At 60.2% G+C, this 11,305-nt stretch overlaps 3 protein-coding genes across 3 annotated transcripts; 2 read left to right on the top strand and 1 right to left on the bottom strand.

Annotated features, from left to right (window-relative positions):
• Positions 1-31: 31 nt before the first annotated feature.
• Positions 32-3,537, bottom strand: PHACADRAFT_248847 (glycoside hydrolase family 3 protein). The gene is made up of 16 exons (XM_007391300.1): positions 3,168-3,537; positions 2,868-3,091; positions 2,565-2,778; positions 2,373-2,507; positions 2,182-2,321; positions 2,110-2,126; positions 1,887-2,058; positions 1,744-1,836; positions 1,519-1,694; positions 1,074-1,461; positions 917-1,006; positions 717-844; positions 579-646; positions 417-522; positions 282-358; positions 32-228 (listed from the first exon to the last, which is right to left on the bottom strand). The coding sequence occupies exons 1-16, from the start codon at positions 3,392-3,394 to the stop codon at positions 72-74; spliced, it is 2,412 nt and encodes an 803-aa protein (XP_007391362.1). The 5' UTR covers positions 3,395-3,537; the 3' UTR covers positions 32-71.
• Positions 3,538-4,449: 912 nt separating this feature from the next.
• On the top strand, positions 4,450-7,498 carry PHACADRAFT_248845 (uncharacterized protein). The gene is made up of 8 exons (XM_007391299.1): positions 4,450-4,838; positions 4,892-5,663; positions 5,725-5,819; positions 5,876-6,007; positions 6,078-6,164; positions 6,217-6,560; positions 6,645-6,691; positions 6,772-7,498. Exons 2-8 carry the CDS (start codon positions 5,603-5,605, stop codon positions 7,173-7,175), a joined length of 1,170 nt encoding a protein of 389 aa, XP_007391361.1. The 5' UTR covers positions 4,450-4,838; positions 4,892-5,602; the 3' UTR covers positions 7,176-7,498.
• Positions 7,499-8,701: 1,203 nt separating this feature from the next.
• On the top strand, positions 8,702-10,297 carry PHACADRAFT_248843 (uncharacterized protein). Its single transcript, XM_007391298.1, has 7 exons — positions 8,702-8,859; positions 8,919-9,041; positions 9,093-9,456; positions 9,510-9,581; positions 9,641-9,729; positions 9,791-10,007; positions 10,075-10,297. Exons 1-7 carry the CDS (start codon positions 8,720-8,722, stop codon positions 10,147-10,149), a joined length of 1,080 nt encoding a protein of 359 aa, XP_007391360.1. The 5' UTR covers positions 8,702-8,719; the 3' UTR covers positions 10,150-10,297.
• Positions 10,298-11,305: the final 1,008 nt, after the last annotated feature.

The following is an 11,305-nucleotide window of genomic DNA, read 5'->3' as shown; positions in this document are numbered from 1 at the left end:
ACCAATGTACACTGATCGCACGGGCTCGTGGATGTTATAAAGCAGTAGTTAGGAATGTATTCGTTTGCAAACTAAGTCACAGTCAAATTCATGCTCAAGAATGACTGGTCGCTCGTTCCCACTTTGATGAGGAACTGCCCAGGTTCGACTGCCCATGTGTTTTTGACGTTCCACACCGCCAGCTGCTCCAACGAAACGGGGATGCTGACCGTCTGTGAAGAACCAGCGCTGCGGGGAAGTCAGCATAAGTCTCATTTGGGAAAGTGGGCTGGGTGACTCACGGGAGGTCGACCTTCTGAAAACCGACCAGTTGCTGGTTTGGCGTGGCGACCGAACTGACAAGATCAGTCGCGTACACCTGTCGCCCATCGTCAGTCACAAAAGTAGGGTGCGCCTTGTTGCAATGGAGAACCCACCTGTACAACCTCCTTGCCGTCGACGCTGCCGGTGTTGTGCACTGTCACAGACACGGTAAAGTTGTCGCTGGTGCTTACGAGGTTGTTCGACAGCTGCAAATCGGTGCTGTATTCGGAAAAAGAAGTCAGCACCGCCAAACACCGGCGAGAGGCACGACTGACTAGTTGAATGTAGTATAGCTGAGGCCGTGCCCGAAGCTCCACAGCGGTACCGGGGTGTCTAGGACGTACTGCACCAACCAACCAACAAACGCCTTTGAGTCACAGTTGCCGGCGTGCCACACCAGGCAGATGACGCACCTGATGCCCGAACAGCAGCGTTCCATCGTCGAACACCATGCCCGGATCAACGGGCCGACTGCCCTTGATGTAATTGTAGAACACCGGCGTGGTCCCGACGCTGTGCGGGAACGACACCGGTAACTTTCCTGCGAAAAAGTCGTTGTTAGTACCGGAAGCTTGTGCTGCATCGGGACCGCACAGTCAGTGGTGTGCCGCACCTGATGGGTTGACGTCGCCAAACACGACCTCCGCAAGTGCGAGCCCGCCGAGTTCGCCCGGGTAGAACTGCTGGATGACCGCGTCCGCGTCTGTTCACTGCAACTCAGCACACGCCGACAGGAGGAAGACAAAGGGAGGGGCGCGCGGCACACGTACGGGTCTGGATCCACGGCTCCGCGACCGGCTTGCCGCTCACGAGCACGACGACGGTCGGCTTGCCGGCGGCCTTGACGGCCTGCACGAGCGCGAGCTGCGCGCCGACGAGGCCGAGGTCGGAGAGGTCGACGTGCTCGCCCGTCGTCGCGTTCGTGCCCGGCGTCCAGAGCAGCGTCTGGTCGAGGGACCAGGTGCCGACCATGACAACCGCGACGTCGGACTGCTCCGCGGCAGCGACGGCGGCGGCGAAGCCCGACTCGTCGTTCGACCAGAGCTCGCAGCCCTCGGCATAGTTGATCTGCACCGAGCTGTTGGCGAGCAGCTGCGTGAAGCCGGCGAGCGGGCTGATGCCGTTCAACGAGGCGTTGAAGAAGACGTAGTCTCCGAACTGGCGCGGATCGCTGTCTCAGTTGCGGCAGAATGCATGACACCCGGGGCTGCGCACCGTGACACGGTCGGCTTGAGGTCCTATCAGTGCGACGGAACTGATGTCCTTGCTTAGAGGCAGAATGTTGTTGTGATTCTCCAAGAGTACAATCGTCTCCTGTTCCATCTGATGCAACAGTTCCCTCGTCTGCGAGGTGCGCAGCGTCTCCCGGTAGTCATCATACGGGTACGGGTCTGTGTGATTTTGTGAATAGGGGAATCGGGGTAGTCATAGGCGACGCACTCTCAAACAAGCCCAGGGAGAACTTTGTGCGGAGGATGGTCTTCACAGTGTCGTCAATGTAGCTGACGCTGATGTTTCCCGCTCTGACCTGATCTGATCTGGCTGTCAGAATGGGAACAAGGGACAGTCAAATGAGGCACTACCAGGAAGAGTGAGGTATGTGTATGAGCCGCCACCCATCTCGCCGCTGTAGTTCTCCACGCCTGTTCTTGCGGCGCACTCTCGATCGGCACAGGTGCCGTGCGTCGTAATCAGCAGGTCGAGAGATCCGGCGTCGGACGTCACAAAGTACTGGTAGCCCCATTCGTTGCGAAGCTGTCGGGATGTCAAACCAAGATTCAGAGACGAAATTGTCTAAACACTTGCTATATCGGTGAGAAGATCTGCCGCCAAAGTTCAAAATCAGCAGCGGTCACATAGGCGGAACTGGACACGTACGTGTGTTCGCCGTGGCTGGTATGCCGTCGTAGCTGGAGTACGCAGTCATGATCGACAAGCTGTTCACGCAGGCGCGGTTGAAAGGCTTCAGGTACATGGTGCGGAGTTCTCGCTCTCCGCCAGAGACCTGAGCGATGTTCCTGCCTTGGAGTTAAATGCTCGGCAGAACGTGGGTATTTCTGACGACTCACAAGCCACCCTGCGGGCTTCCAAAGGCAGCAAAGTGCTTGCAAGTGGCGGCCATGCGCGCCACGGCAGTCGAGCTCGTGTTGCGTCTGCGTCCCGTCTGGAGGCCGGTAACGTACGCGTTGCCCATCTCCCCCGTCCTGCCCAGCCGGCCGTGTCCATCAGCGTTCTGCAGACAGGAAAACGCAACGACTCACAGGAACGGGTCTTCGCCGTAGTTCTCCTCGACCCGTCCCCATCGCAGCTCGCGAGAGAGGTCGAGCACCGGTGCAAACGCCTGGCCGTACCCGAGCCCTTCTGCTTCGGTTGCGATCGTCGCGGCGGCCTGCTGGAGCAGGCCGGGGTTGAACGACGCGGCGAGGCCGATGGGCGACGGCCAGATGGTGCCGTTGTCCGTGAAGCCATGCAGCCCTTGGGTCAAAAAAAAAAAAAACGCGGCCCTCAGTCTCGGCAGCACCACGCGAGCCTCCGCTCTGCTCCCCAGCAGCAGCACTACGCACCTTCGGTCTGGAACACGGCCGGGATGCCGAGCGTGGTGTTCTCCATGAGGTACCGCTGCCCGACGGTGATCGCGAACACGATCTTGTCCCACGGCGCGAGGTACCCCGCCCAGATCGCGCCGCCCATCTGCGCCATCGTCTGCGCGAGCCCGGTCGCGTTGAAGGCGAGCGTGTCGTCGAGCGGGTCCGTCATGTTCATCCAGCCGTCGATGTCGCCCTGGATCCTGCATTGCCCCGCAGCGGCGTCAACGTCAGCAAGGCGGAGGGGGGTTCTCGTGGAGAGTGCAGGGCCCCACGTACAGCTGCGACACCTTCTCCTCCAACGTCATCCGCGGCAGCAGGTCGTTGATGCGGTCCTCGATGGACGCGTCGGGGTCCTTGTACACGGGGACCGAACCATCCGTGTTCGTCCCTCTGGCATGAAGCGGGAAGTGCAGGTCGCTGCGGGCGTCGAGATGGGAGGCAGAGGCCATGAACGCATGCTGGCAGCTGAACAGCGCCGCGTAGGCCAGGATAAGTCCGGCCATGCTGAACATGATCTCGTCTCCACGCCAGGTCAGTCAGTCCGGCAAGGACTGGCTCCGAGATATATGAAGCATGGGGTGCGAAGTGTCGGTCAGGACGGTGCACAGATGACAAGGACGCGTCTAGGACGGGACACGAGGATGGCAGTCGGCGTAATGCCCATATGCTTCGACGGGGGCGTGGTGGAGAGAGAATCCCGACGGGTGGTCGATGTCGACGACGATGGCGGTCAGCTGACAGCTCCGTACACGCGCAGAGATGTCCGGCAGAGAAGCTGATTCGCCGTCCTGGGATATCATCAGCCCAGGAAGCCAGGAAGCAGCGGTCCGCGCCTTACCGCAAGCGTCACCGTGTACAGCACGCCGAGAATTAGCCGATTTCGTGACCTAGAGCCTCGTCAAGAGTTACTCGGGACTCTGAGCACTGCGTATCAAGACCATGAGTCGAGCCCAGCATAGGAACAGCCCGTCAGAGGGCTGATCCGCAGCTGGTAGAATAGAAACCTGGCCGTTCCCAGCTTCGTGTACTGTTTTATGAAGCCCTTGCGGGTTGCCCATCAAGTTTTGGAAGCCGTTTAGCGACACACTGTGGTCACCGCAGCTACTCTTTCAGGCGCAGCTACTGTCATGTAGAAAGTGAAGGCGCTTAGAGATCGTGCTGCGCTCCTAGGACACTAGGCCGCGGTAAGAGCCAGATGCCATCAGAGTCCCTGGTGGCGCACCGGAGAGCGTAGGGCGCCTAACACCGGCATCTCCGTAACCGTCCGTCTCTGGGAAACCAACCGGTCGTTACTTCCTCCCGTCGTCTTCCTCCTGCTGGGCACCCGGGCCTCATCCGCCGAGCCAACACATCTTGTCGCACACACTCGAGCAGATGTGCTCATGCAGTGCAAGATGCAGGGGGCTCGCATTACGTCTGGCGTCATGTTGCCGCTTACTAGTCACAACCCCGGCGCGGCACTGCCAGTTTACTGTTCGCCCCGGAACCGCATAGTGTTAATGTGTCGACCAGCCGACGACGAGCATGTTAGCGTTTTTCTCATTCAATCAGCAGGCGCAGCTTGCTGCGGTGGCAACTTGTAGCTTCTCCTCGGGTTCAGGTAGTCCAGGTGCACTGCGACAACTGGGAAGTATGTACTACCGACTCTTGTGGCTGATCTTCCACTTGCCGTCTGATTGCCTTTGAAGCATCCCTCTTCCAGGTCATGTCCGCACTCCTGGCGGTGCTGTGGCCGGCCATGCCAGACCTGGTTACGCCTTCATCAAAGCCAATTACACTGCCACAGACTCGACGTTGACTCCTCGAGCGTAAGCAGCGTCGGGGTTGGCAGACAACTGGACATTTTTTTTGTGCACAGGACGCGGTAGTCACTGCATTCGTATTGTGCGATCAGCCAGCACCGCCCGATCCACTCGCTCATTTGCTCCTCAAGGTTGGGGCTTGAAGGTACATACCTAGGACTCTGTATCGCCTTCCGCGAGCTGAATGTTGTTTTCTAGAGATCTACGCCGGATATATCACGCGTTGTATAGCAGGTCAAGCAACCTCCGCAATCGGGAGTGTGGTGAGCTGGGGCCTCTCAGCTTACGAATCCAGTGTACACCATGTACGGCACCGTTTAGCCACAGGAGTCACTGTCGGACTCCGACCATCGCTTGGATCGTGATTGCTCTGGAGAGGGAGGGCTGCAATCTGTGTCAGTGTATTCACGACGCGGATGTGAGATTAGCATCTGCACTGCTCAGACCCGGCGGATTCCGTTCTTATCCAAAGTTTGATGGGACCGAGTCGCGTGGCAGCGCCAAGCGCCGAGTTCCTTGCTTGTCGGTGCTTGGACAGTTCCGCACGTCCGCAATGCCATCCACCCCGGCCGCAAATGCATGTCGCCTCGGGCTGGCAGCATTCCGCACCTGTCATCTCCGGACGCTGCATCTGTGCCCGAAGCGTGCGCGTTGCTCGTCTGACTGCGCTCAGGTTCGCGGGGCTGCGCAGGGCCCCCTCGTTCCCCGTAACTGGCTCCTCGATGTCGCTTTGCTGCCTTCCGCTCGGATGCGCCCTCGCCGGTCACGGAATCGTCATCGCAACGGGGCTTGAAATCATCATCTACGGCTCGCCCAGGGCAATGCGTACTTATACGCCGCAGCCTCCCAGGGCCCGCCCGGCTTTCCTCTCATCCCAAGAGCGTCCTGCCCCTTGTTGTATCATGCACCATGTCTGCTCCAGACAAGCACGACAAGCCCACCCTGCCCCCCATCCGCGACGTCTTCCCTGGTGAGTCCCTGCCCCGCCTCTCCCGCCCCTCCAGCCCAAGGCTGAGCAAACAAACGCCCAGACATTTTTCCAGCGGATCAAACCCAAACCGACGGCGCCTCCCAGACGCCTGCAGATCGCGGCCTCGCCCGCGAGGACGCCCGCGATCTACCGCCGGTGAGTGCAGCCCCGCACGCTACCCCAATGCGACGACTGACGACGCGCGCCCTCAGCTGGCCAGCCCTCCTCGTCTGCCGCACAGGCGGCGGACGCATCCGCTGCGCGGACCCCCCGCTCCGGTGGCGTCGGGGTCGCAGCTCCCATCGCATCATTCAGAAGGCGCGTACGGCATTGGCCTCCCAACGGTAAGCTTAACAGTCCTTCTTCGGCCATAAAGGGTGGTCCGCTCACAGCGCATGCTTGTTGCACCTGCAGCTTCGTCGGAACGAACCCTACATGTCCCATCGCCCGGGGACTATAACTGCTGGCGACGCCGCGTTTCGGTTCTCCCGACAAGACACGGTAGGCTATTCGGCAGCTGCAGGACGAACCCAGGCTAACGTTATGTTTCCAGGACGTCGTGCGCGCGGAATCCGAGCTTGGCGGCCCCAGCACCTCGACGCCGCCTGTGCCCGCCTCACACGACCCGCCCAACACCCACGCAGGCTTCTCCCGTGCACGTCCCATCGACGACAGCACACGCCATCGGCCAGGTCCGCTGCCAGCGGCTTGTCCCGCTGATAGACTGTCCGGCACTTCCCCCGTGGACGTTCCTCCCACCCCCGGGCCGAGCAGGATCTCCTCTGGGCACGCCAACGCCAACGCCCCCGAGCCGTACAGCGCGACCCCCGCGCCCAGCGTGCCCCCGCGCAGGCCGAAACGGTACATCTGCCCAAAATGCGGCAAACGCTTCTCGAGGTCAGCACTCTGCGCGTTCCGCTGTTGCTGTTGTTCCCGCGCCCTCACGCTGACGCAGCCCATAATCTCCTTTTTTTTTCCCAGGCCGAGCGCGCTCAAGACGCACATGGTCTCGCACACGGACATCAAAGGTGCGTTTTTGCGTTTTTGCGTTTGCGCCTCTCCGCCCTCCCCTCAGACCCGCGCTCTCTCTCTCTGACGCGCCCAACAGCGTACCCGTGCCCCGTGCAGGGCTGCGGCCGCCGGTACACGATCAAGTCGAACCTGACGCGCCACCTGCGCACGCACGGCGCGCACGCAGACACTGCCGCAGCGACGACGCCGTGCGTGCCCATGGACCCGATGTCCACCGTCTTCCTCGCCGGCGAGCACGCTGCGTCCTGGACGCCGCTCGTCCCCGGCTTCGAGCCTCCCCCCGGTGCCGCCGCCGCCGCCGCCGCGGCGCAGGCGGGCGAGCGCGCCGGGGACGCCCCGCGGGGAGACGCAGAGGGCACTGACGACGATGACCCGATGGCGGGCAGCCCTGCGCCCGCCGACTCCTCCTCCGACGCGCGGCAGCGCGCGACCCGCCGCGGACGACATTCACGTTCGTCCGAGAAGCGGAGGCGGCGCTGATTTGTCCCGTGGGAGCGGTAGAGAAAGAGAAAGAGAGGTCCGTGTTGAGCGCGGCTGGCCCACTGGCGGGGCACCCGCATTATTTCGTTCGGCGCATCCGGATGGCCCCAGTTCGCCCGACCCGGATTTCTAGACATTTTTTTTTTGTTCGGACAGGATACCTCCTCTTCTCCTTCGCCCTTGACAATCACGCTGTATCTATTAGGCCCTGTAATGTACCTGAGGTTATGCTAGGCGGATGCCGGCGTGGGGCTCACAGCAACGTTCTGATCGCCGTTGCCCCCCTGGCCGCGCAACCCGCGCTTTCGAATGATGCGTATCACCCCATCTGTTCTGCAGGCCCTGGCTCGTCCATCTGAGAAGACGCGATGGGACGCGATAAAACGGCTGTTGGGATCAAGACAGCCCCGGTTCGCGCTGCATCTTGCGTGATGGCGCTGTCGGACCGGATCTCTCTGCCAACCGTTCCTGCAGATGGGCGAGCAATGCTGTTCGTGTTCGTGATGGCTGCGTCCCCCAAGTTCTCGTAATGCCACCGGGTGCGGCCGTGCCCTACCATCGTTTTGAAAATAGAGGTCGTCAGCTACGACGATCATTGCAATTCTCTCCCCCATACATTTCCTGCGCGTGTGAAGGGAGCAATGACACCTTTTGTGCAAGCCGCCTCCACCTCTCAAAACCCAAATACCTCTATCTCGTGTGCGCTGCTCCAGGACGTGAAGGACGTGACGGGAGCGGCGAGAAGAAATGGTTATATTTGCGCAAAACTATCCCAGCTGATATCCTCTAATTTGGTCATTTAAGGCAATATTGTCTGCTCAAGGAGAACGTCGATGCGACATGTGAAGGTACGAGGTCGCATCAAATGGTGCGCCTAATCTTGATCCGTGTTGAGCGAGCCATTTGATCCGTCACCCCGGTGCCGCCGTGCGCCAATTAACACCGCCGGCTCAATACTGTCCCAGCCCCTTCTCTCCTCTTCCTCACTGTTTCAGCAAGTTCACCGTGTCGCCGGTCTCAGTTGCAGATTTTGGCCATGACTATCAGGATCTTCTGCAATTTATCACCATCCTGCCAGCGCGTCACGGGCTTCTCGGCGCGTTCCTGCAGGCGAATTGTGGACTCTAGAGCCGCGGAGCCTTGGCTTCTACAAGTCAACATGCGTGCTGCTGTCTTATGAACCTTGCCGCTTCCGACAAGCCCGATGACGGCTTCTCTGTCTGACCGTCCAAACTGGGGTACCCCGCCGCCACGGTCCCCGACGCGCCTTTCGCCCAGCATAGGATCCGTCGGCGGTGAAACGCGCGCCACCGAAACTGGACGCGATCGACCAGCACCCTACTTACAAGCGATGCCTGACGACAAGCCTGCGCGACAAGTCTCGAGTTCACGTTCAGGAGGCGAGCGGCACCTTCTCATCGGCAGCCGCTGGGTCATGGGAACAACCACTGCGCCCCGCGCCGCGGCCCCGCCTGGCCTTATATAAGGGTGCTCGGACCTTCGCGCTTCCGGTTAACCCTGAACACTGCTATTTCTCCACCGTCATGGCCGTCGCTCTTCCTCCCTTCCCTGAAGACGTCCCGACGCACCCCTTGCTCGTCGTCGACTATGAGCTTATCAAGAAGGGCGACCAGCAGGAGATGGACAAGCTGTGGGAAGCGGCGACGAAGTTGGGCTTCTGGTAGTACGTCAAGCGTCGCGTCTGTTCGCATCTGTGCTTTGAGCTCTGATGCGGCTTTGCAGTCTCAGGAACCACGGCGTCGACGAAGAAGCTGACAGCATGTTCGAGATGGGCGCCGAAACCATGCGTCTGCCCATGGAAGAGAAGATGAAGTTCGAGCAGGGTGACGACGGCGTCTCCTTCGGGTGAGTGCACCCGCCATGCCATCCTCGCCGCGGCCTCACTCCACGTTCCAGATACAAGGCCGCAGGCGCGAACGCGGTCGACGAGTCCGGCCAGCTCGACACCGTCGAGTTCATCAACATCTCGAAGGACGACGCGCTCGCGTACCCGACGGCCGTCCACCGCACGTACCCGTCCACGGTCAACGCACGCATGCCGAACACCGTCACGCCCTTCATCCGCAAGTCGGTCGACATCAACAACACGCTCATGGCCGCGTTCAACGACAAGCTCGGCTTCCCCAAGGGCACCCTCGCGAAGCTCCACCTCGACACTGTGAACAGCTGCAGCGAGTCGCGCTGCATCAAGAATCCGCCCGCACGCGAGATGGCCTCCGACAGGCAGGCCATCGGCGCGCACACGGACTTTGGGTCCCTCGTGCGTTTCTCCTTCCTCTGTACACGCTGCCGCACGCTGACCAGACGGGCCAGTCTTTCCTGCACAACAGGCTTGGCGGCCTCCAAGTGTATCCTCCGGGCACCGAGCAGTGGTATTACATCAAGGTGCGAAGCCGTCCTGTGCCCTGCCTGGGTACCAGAGCCACCCTTCTGACAGTCAACAGCCCATCCCCGGCCACGCCATCTGCAACGTCGGCGACGCCCTCTCGCTCTTCAGCGGCGGCATCCTGCGCTCGAACCTGCACCGCGTCGTGTACGCCCCTCCTTTTCCCTCCTCACGTGAAGCACCTTCGCTGATGGCCTTCATGCTGCAGGACCCCGCCCCGGGAGCAGGCCACCCACGAGCGCTGGTCCCTCGTCTTCTTCAGCCGGCCGAACAACTCCGCCGAGCTGCGCGCGCTCGCCGACCTCAGCCCCGTCGTCGCCGCCGCCGTGCGCGCCGCGCCGGACCCGGCCAAGTTCGAGACGGGCCAGACCGCGCGCGCCTGGTTCGCGCGCCGCATCAAGAACCAGCGGATCAAGAACCGCACGGTGCGTGTCTCTCTCTCTTTCCGGTTTTTTTGCGCGTGTGTGGGTGACTGATGCGGTGTCGTGCCAGGGCCCCGAGACGTGGCGCGCGAGCCGCGGCACCGAGCATAGCGAACAACAGGCTGCGGCTGTTTCTGCGTACTGAAGGCTGTGTGTCCCTCCCTGGATTGGATGCTGCGGATCTGCCCGTTTTCTCGATATGTCTATGGATGAATTTTGTATTGTTAGCGCTACATCGGGGTCTATCTTCGGAGGGCCCGACCCCCAGGAATATAATCTTAATCTTTGTCCTCGCTTCACGTGTGTCATCCTGGAGTCAACTGTATCGCGAAGCTGGAGTACTCAGCGACCACCAGTCCTACATCACGAGATCTACGTCCCTTCGGCGTAACTGCGCTAGGGTCGCGACAAAGTTGTGCTGCGGGCTTCGCGTGTAGGGGTGGCCTTCGCCGAGTGGACGAAGCCTACCATTCCTTGAATTTCCGGCTTTCCATGCAGATTTTTGCGAGCTAAGCTTACATAATCTGAGATAGGCAATGAAATGCAAACGGCAAGCCCCGCGCCACGATGCCGACGAGTCCTCGACGAACGACGAGCGTCACCTTTCTTTCCGATATGTCCGCGTTGACTTCTTGCCATGGCGATGCTGTGTGCGTCTGACACTACGCTGGGCTGCTGCGGCTTTATGTCACCTCGATGACTTGTCTCGCGCCGCGCTACAGCTGTTGCGCGAGATGCGGTCCCGAACCCAGGCTGTGGGTTACCTGCGCTCTGCAAAAAATTCGAGATTCACTTTGGCCAAGATCGCACGCAGGTTGCTAGTGCATCACATCACTACGCTCCCGCGTATCCTCTCTACAATACTGACTGTCTGCGCCCAGACTATTGCTTTCCAATGCCATATCCCACGCCACTACTAGGCTTTGCTCTACGATCAATAATCCACTAATCATGCCAGCTATTTAAGACCTTATTGATCGCCCCCTTTTTCGAGGTGTCAGTTTGACGCGAGAGGACCTGAATTAATGGCTCCGTAGGACACGCGGAGCTATTGCTTACAAATTTCCACCCTTAAACTAGTGTCGCCGAATATCGGAATGATAAATGCGCGCCGCATCTTCAACGGTAAGCACGTAATAGCAGTTCCGCAAACTTGTTTGATCCAAGAAAAATTTACCTCAGGGACCAAGTGTACCGAAGGTCTTCTTGGGTGCATCCGCAGTTTTGATATGACGTCCAGCTCTCTTCTCTTATCGCGCCGGAATATGTCATAACGAGCTAGTGCATTCTTGTCAGTCACG

The sequence above is a fragment of the Phanerochaete carnosa genome (genome assembly GCF_000300595.1).
Source record: "Phanerochaete carnosa HHB-10118-sp unplaced genomic scaffold PHACAscaffold_2, whole genome shotgun sequence".
Taxonomy (NCBI): domain Eukaryota; kingdom Fungi; phylum Basidiomycota; class Agaricomycetes; order Polyporales; family Phanerochaetaceae; genus Phanerochaete; species Phanerochaete carnosa.
Note: the sequence above shows the minus strand (reverse complement) of the source record. Positions and strands in the feature narration are given on the sequence as shown.